The sequence below is a fragment of the Psammomys obesus genome, unplaced genomic scaffold (assembly GCF_907164565.1).
Source record: "Psammomys obesus unplaced genomic scaffold, mPsaObe1.curated_primary_1811, whole genome shotgun sequence".
Classification (NCBI taxonomy): Eukaryota; Metazoa; Chordata; class Mammalia; order Rodentia; family Muridae; genus Psammomys; species Psammomys obesus.
In genome coordinates, this window is record NW_026593890.1 from 1 (window position 1) to 7,452 (window position 7,452).

General features: G+C 48.7%; 2 protein-coding genes across 2 annotated transcripts; both read left to right on the forward strand.

Moving 5' to 3' along the window:
• Positions 1–941: 941 nt before the first annotated feature.
• Pcdhga11 (protocadherin gamma subfamily A, 11) lies at positions 942–3,603 on the forward strand. Its single transcript, XM_055617390.1, has one exon. It carries the CDS (start codon positions 1,168–1,170, stop codon positions 3,601–3,603), a length of 2,436 nt encoding a protein of 811 aa, XP_055473365.1. The 5' UTR covers positions 942–1,167.
• A 2,333-nt stretch (positions 3,604–5,936) lies between these two features.
• On the forward strand, positions 5,937–7,447 carry LOC129684285 (protocadherin gamma-B5-like; the record flags this gene model as incomplete). Its single annotated transcript, XM_055617392.1, has 1 exon — positions 5,937–7,447. A coding segment is annotated over exon 1 (1,371 nt), but the record flags the coding sequence as incomplete, so codon positions are not given.
• Between the last annotated feature and the right edge of the window lie 5 nt (positions 7,448–7,452).

The window sequence follows — 7,452 nt, forward strand, 5'->3', positions numbered from 1 at the left end:
ACACACACACACACACACACACACACACACACACACACACACACACGATGTGCCTGCTTAATTCCTCTACATCCAAACACACTTAATTCTTTAAAAAGCTTTTTGAGGGTTGAGAGTGTCGCATACTGTAGGTCCTGGCTTCAATGGGAGGGGACTTCCCTCTTATCTTGCCTCGAACACACACAAGCGTATTAAAGTCTCACGTGAATTTGTTATTAAAATGCCTTGCAGTTATGGATATGAATACAGTTATGTTTTATGTTTTAAATGATAATCATGATACTATTCAAAGTTTGAACGAAACAGTCTGTCTTTATTTTGCTCTTTAAAAAAAACAAAACAAGTCCAAAAAAAAATTTGGTGGGGACTGGAGAGATGGTTCAAGTGGTTAAGAATACCGTGGCTGTTTGGGAGGGCCCAAGTTCAGTTCCCAGCGCCCATGACCGGGGACTCACCACTGCCTGTTACCCTGGCTCTGCGTACTTCCGGACTTCACACGAACCCACGCTCACATGTGCACACACTAACAGAGACACATGAATTTACACACAATTAAAATAATAAAAATTTAAAAATTGACCAAAGCTGTAAGAATAATAGCCATGCGTCCGTCCTGCCTGAGGGTCTCCACATCCACAAATGCCATGTCTCTTCAGTCGGTAATCACAAGCAAGCTGTGCGCTTTCAGTTCCAGTGGTACTTCAAAACGTTTTTAATTAACCAAGTCCATTTAACAGCTATCGTTTTCATAAGTGCTCTTTCCAAATTTCACATCGCATCACATAGCTATTGCTTGCGGTTTTCAGCTTTACAAATGTGTATGATCCACGGAAAAAGGTGAGTGTGACATTTTCCTCTGCAACAGACACAAGGTTTTTCTTAGTGCTGCAATAATACGACTGGGCTCTAGGCGCCGCTGTTGACCAACCAGGAAACCGGAGGACAAAGCTATTGAGTCCTGCTCCGAACTTCCACCGCATAAAGCGGAAAGGATGGACACTCACGCATCCTAATTCTGGCGGAGAAAAAAAAAAAATACCTCCGTTCGCTTTGGAATATATTTTGGATGCGGGAAGCCCGGAACCTCGTAGACACAAAAGCTGAATCAGAAGAAAATAAAAAACAAACCGGAGCAAGACCCTCACGGAGCAGCGCTCACAGCAGGACATGGGGAATCAGCCTCGGCGCCGGGAGCGCAGCGGGCTGGTCCCGCTGTGCATTTTCCTGGGGTCCTTGCTGACCTTGGGGACCGGGCAGATCCGATACTCGGTGCCAGAAGAGACAAACATAGGCTTCTTCGTGGGCAACATCTCCAAGGACCTGGGGCTGGAGCCCCGCGAGCTGGCGGGGCGCGGGGTCCGCATCGTCTCCAGAGGAAAGACGCAGCTTTTCTCGCTGAGCCCGCGAGGCGGCAGCCTGGTCACCGCGGGCAGGATCGACCGCGAGGAGCTCTGTGATACGCTGCCCTCCTGCTTGCTGAACCTGGAGATTCTCGTGGAGGACACCCTGAAGATTTACGGAGTGGAGGTGGAAATAGTGGACGTTAACGACAACGCCCCCAGCTTCCAGGAGGAGGAGGTAGAGATCAAAGTCAGTGAGCATACAAGTCCCGGATCGCGATTTCCGCTTCCGAACGCCAGAGATCCGGACGCGGGGGTGAACGCCCTCCAGAGCTACCAGCTCAGCCCGAGCGGGTACTTTTCCCTGCAGGTGAGGGGCGGGACGGATGGGGACAAGAATCCAGAGCTGGTGCTGGAGGAAGGCCTGGACCGGGAGAAGGAGGCGGCTCACCACCTCCTGCTCACCGCCTCCGACGGGGGAGAGCCCACCCGCCAGGGTTCGGTTCCCATTCGCGTGGTGGTGCTCGACGTCAATGACCACGCCCCCAAGTTCACGCAGTCTGTGTACAGAGCGAGCGTTCCTGAGAACCTCAGCTCCGGAACTCGCGTGCTCGTGGCAAACGCCACAGACCCGGATGAGGGTACCAACGGGGAAGTGACGTACTCGTTCCGGAAAATGAAAAGCAAAGCTTCTGAAATATTTCAGTTGAATCCTCGAACTGGAGAAGTTCTAGTCGGAAAGCCTCTGGATTTTGAAAAGCATAGATTCTATGAGATGGAAATTCAGGGCCAAGATGGTGGCGGGCTGCTGAGCACCGCCGCGCTGTTGGTCACGGTCGTGGACGTGAACGACAACGCTCCGGAGATAACTGTCACCTCCTCCACTAACTCGGTGCCGGAAAATTCTCCTTCGGGGACGGTAATTGCCCTTCTAAACGTTCAAGATCAAGATTCTGGAGAAAACGGTCAGGTCTCTTGCTTCATTCCCGATGGCCTTCCTTTCAAGTTAGAAAAGACGTACGGGAGTTACTATAAACTGATAACCAACGGTGAGCTGGACCGGGAGCAGGTGGAGAGCTACAATATTACCTTGACCGCCAAAGATCAGGGAAGGCCGCCCCTGTCTACAGAAACTCGCCTCCTGCTGAGAGTGGCGGATGCCAACGACAACCCTCCAGTTTTCACCCACTCCTCCTACTCGGCCTACATTCCCGAAAACAACCCCAGAGGCTCTTCCGTCTTCTCCGTGACCGCCGTGGACAGGGATAGCAGGGAAAACGCCCAGGTCACCTACTCTCTGGCCGAGGACACGGTCCAAGGCACACCTCTGTCCTCTTACGTTTCTATCAACTCGGACACCGGTGTGCTGTATGCCCTGCAATCCTTCGACTACGAGCAGTTCCAAACGCTGCAGCTGGGCGTGACGGCCAGCGATAACGGTGACCCTCCGTTAAGCAGCAACATTTCGCTGACCCTGTTCGTGCTGGACCAGAACGACAACACTCCGGAGATCCTGTACCCTTCTCCCCCTACCGACGGCTCTACCGGGGTGGAGCTGGCGCCCCGCTCTGCAGAGCCCGGTTATTTAGTGACCAAGGTGGTGGCGGTGGACAGGGACTCCGGGCAGAACGCCTGGCTGTCCTACCGCCTGCTCAAGGCCAGCGAGCCGGGGCTCTTCTCGGTGGGGCTGCACACAGGCGAGGTGCGCACGGCCCGTGCCATGATGGACAAAGATGCCCTCAAGCAGAGCCTCGTGGTCACTGTGCAGGACCACGGCCAACCTCCCCTCTCGGCCACCGTCAAGCTCACCGTGGCGGTGGCCGACAGCATCCCCGACGTCCTGGAGGACTTGGCTAGCCTGGAGTCTCCCGCCGACCCGGAAGACTCGGGCCTCACCCTCTACCTAGTAGTGGCCATCACCGCGGTCTCCTGCGTCTTCCTCCTGTTCGTCGCGGTTCTGCTGGCTCTCAGGCTGCGGCGCTGGCACTCAGCGCGTCTGCTCCAGGCCGCCCGCGGATTGGCTGGCGTGCCTCCTTCGCACTTTGTGGGCGTGGACGGGGTGCGCGCTTTTCTCCAGACCTATTCCCACGAAGTGTCGCTCACTGCAGACTCGAGGAAGAGTCACCTCATCTTCCCACAGCCCAACTACGCAGACACGCTCCTCAGCCAGGAGAGCTGTGGGAAAAGCGAGCCTCTCCTGATAGCTGAAGACCCAGCTACCGGTTTAGGCAAATGTGACCCGTCAGATGGTCAGGTGAGATAGATATTTCTTTGCCTCCCAACTGTTACTGTTTCGGCACAAGTCTTGAAGGGGCTTTTACGGAGCTGGTTATGAAAATTAGGCTTTGGTGGGTGTCATTAGTCCTTATATATATGTTAGAACACTACCCGTTGGTTTGTGTGATTTACTATTATCAGATTTAATTTTTTCAGAAGTGCTTTATCAAAGTCAAAACACTTGCTTATTTTTTTATTCTGAAGGGCTATATCAATCTCCGCTTGCTTTGTAGTGAGTTAACTTCACCATTGTTCGTCTGTGATCATGATTGGTGGCTATCCATGTAAACTAATGATTCAATTTGATGAATCACATATTTTATTTCAGTTTCACGGTGTCTCTATAGTCTGCCGTGATTTGCTTAGAAGGCTTTGTTGGGAGAGGACATGCAGGGCCATTTTCTTACACTAGATTGTTCTGAAAAAAAGCGAGGCTGCTGAGCCTTCGTTGCTTCCTTTTATTCCTTTACTGTAGTGTTGCATAGAATAGTTTTTCTTTTTCTTGTTTCTCTTTTTTTTTCTTGCTCTTTTTCTATTTTTCCTTTCCTTTTTGAATGCTTTTTAGTGTAACAAAATCACATACAGAGACGGTTTTAGCCCATGGTTCTCAAAAAGTTTTAAATTTAGATTTGTTTGCATGGTTTAGTAAAACTAGAGATGACAGTGGGTATTTGAGTTGTATAAATTACTAACATAGGGGCTGGAATATAGTTCGGTGATCATGTGCTTAGCATGTGCCAGACTCTTGGTGCAATCCTTAGCATCCCTGGGTGTGGAGTACTGACTTGGCTTGTGTTCATCTGTTCATGCAGTCTTCCTCCTCCTCCTCTTCATCATCTTCTTCTTTTCTCTGGTCATCTAGGAGTCTTCAAATCTCTCCTGTTCCCCCTTAAGTTGATCTTGTACTCTTTTTTTTTTTTTTTCAAGACAGGGTTTCTCTGTGTAGCCTTGGCTGTCCTGGACTCTCTTTGTAGACCAGGCTAGCCTCGAACTCTCAGAGATCCACCTGCCTCTGCCTCCCTGAATGCTGGGGTTACAGGCATGCACCACCACACCTGGCCATTTTGTACTACATGTAAGCATATTCAATTGTTGTAATCAGAAAAAAATAGCAAGTGCTACTGAAGCTTTGATATGTATTCAACAATGTGCACATTATCTGAAATAAAGGCAAACAGGGAAAAGAGACTTACCCAGAAGATTTAATCACAGGAATCACTTTCATAATCAAACTCCATATTCTTATGTCACTTCTAGAGATTTGGTTCAAATCACTAACACATTAATATTTATTTTCAAGCTTATGTTTCTCATTTAGGAGTTTGATCTTGATATAAGTTATTATATTGGTAATTGGACACATTTTTTTCAACTGTTGGAAAGAGAATTTTTTTCTCACAGAGGCTTAAATTCATCTTGAATCCAAGAAAAGCATTTGAGTGTTTTGAGTAGTATTTATGCTTATGGAATTTCAAACTCAGAAGAAAAGGGGAAATAAAAAAAACATTAGAACTAGATTATTCAAAATGCCATAGAGTGTTTGATTGGTAAGGAGAGGTCGCTCTGTATTACAAAGCACAATCTAAACTTGTTGGCGGCTGTTAACCGAGCTCTTGAAGAATCAAAAAAAAAAAAAAAGGTTGGCTCTGAAAGTTGATTTGCAAGCCACGGAGATTCAGTTAGGGTGCAACATATAGTTTGTTTAAATAAAAGGCTAAAAAATGCCCTGCCATCTCGTCGTAAAAATGCCCTGCCATATCGTCGTGAAGTCCTGAATGGTGACTGAACACTTAACAATCCTTGTAATGCATCTGTATTAAAACTGAAAATAATTTGTGTCATTGACCATTTCTATTTCAAATGTGCCCTAAGTAGTTTTGAGTTCCCCTCCTCTGCTAATTATGCATGTGTCAAATTGAAGGTGATACATGGTGCATTTCACCACTGTCAAGTTTTCCCATACCACTTGGTGGGGCTATCTTTCCACGTGGTTTTGAGAAAAACGTGGCTGTTTCTTCCAATGTGTTTCCTCTGATTAGAAATGACAAGCCTTTTAATCTGTCGTCACTGGGTTAATAATTGTGCTACAGATCTGATCTGAGGAGCTTTGTTCAACAGCAACACTGGAAAATAGAAAAATTCTAAACTCATAAGTTCCTTTGTTCCCGTGTCCCAACGTAGTAGTTCTGCATACCTCATCCCGTTGAGTCTGCAAAGGATTCTGACTGCAATTTTATAAATGGACTCTGGGCGCCGCTGCTGTCCAGTTCGATGCAAGAGCTGACTCCGGCTCTACCCGTTGAAATCGTGTACATTCACGGAAGGCTTAAAGAGTGGGGGGACTGCTTCGCAAATCAGATTAGAGGCTGTGATATCCTCAAATTTGGAGCCTTTCGGTTTTCTTCCCGGTGGAAGTAGTTTGTGAAGCCTCTTCCCTTCACACCAGGGACACAGGAAGGATGGAGCGCAGCATGAAGCTAGGGAGCAGGATCCCGTGGAGGCAAGTACTCCTTCCCTTCTTGCTGCCTTTGTTCCGCGCGGCGCTCACTGAGCAAATCCGGTATTCTATTCCGGAAGAAATGGCCATGGGCTCGGTTGTGGGGAACCTCGCTGAGGACCTGGGGCTGCCTGTTGGGGACTTACTAACTCGAAAGCTCAGAGTTATCTCGGAGAAACCGTACCTTTCTGTGAACCCTGAGAACGGGAACGTGGTTGTGAGCGACAGAATAGATCGAGAGTTAATCTGCTTCCAGAGCCCTCTGTGTGTCCTGCCCTTAGAGGTTGTGGCAGAAAAGCCCCTGAACGTTTTTCACATCAGCGTGGTGATAGAAGATATAAATGATAACCCTCCCCGTTTTCTCCAAAAAAGTATTGTTTTACAAATCAATGAACTTGCAATTCCAGGCACTAGGTTTGGCCTGGAATCTGCCATAGACGCAGATGTAGGACGGAACTCTCTCCAGAGTTACCAGCTCAGTTTGAATGAGCACTTCTCTCTGGCGGTGAAGGACAAGACTGAAGGCAAGGATGCCCCGGAATTGGCGCTGGAGAAGCCTCTGGACAGGGAAAGGCAGAGCACCCACCTCCTGGTCCTGACAGCAGTAGATGGGGGACAGCCAGTTCTAACGGGCACCGCTCAGATTCGGATTGAGGTCACCGACGCCAATGATAACCCCCCAGTGTTCAGCCAAAGCGTGTACAAAGTTAGCCTTAGGGAGAATGCACCCCCAGGCACCCCCGTGCTGGTGGTGACGGCCACCGACCAGGATGAGGGCGTCAACGCCGAAGTCACCTACTCCTTCAAATCACTAGGAGACGAGGTCAGAAATAAGTTTATCCTAGATCATCAAACTGGGGAAATTAAATCCGAAGGCCCTATAGACTTTGAAACCAAGAGGACTTACGCCATGAACATCGAGGCCAAGGATGGCGGAGGCATGGCCACAGAGTGTAAAGTTATAATAGAGATTCTCGATGAAAACGACAATGCCCCAGAAGTGGTTTTTACTTCGGTGTCCAATTCTATAACCGAGGATGCAGAGCCGGGGACAGTGGTGGCTCTGTTCAAAACATACGATAAAGATTCAGAAGAAAATGGGAGAGTGGCGTGCGCCCTAAAAGAAACGGTTCCTTTTAGAATTGAGTCTTCTGCCAGTAATTACTATAAGCTTGTAACAGATGGGATCCTGGACCGGGAGCAGACTCCAGAGTACAATGTCACCATCACAGCCACCGATAAAGGCAAGCCACCTCTCTCCTCCAGCACAAGCGTCACTCTGCACGTCGCTGACGTCAACGACAACGCTCCGGTTTTCCACCAGGCCTCCTACTTGGT

Bases quoted from the DNA above. Each gene is read 5' to 3' on its own strand.
- Pcdhga11 (XM_055617390.1), top strand. From the start codon at position 1,168: ATGGGGAATCAGCCTCGGCGCCGGGAGCGCAGCGGGCTGGTCCCGCTG.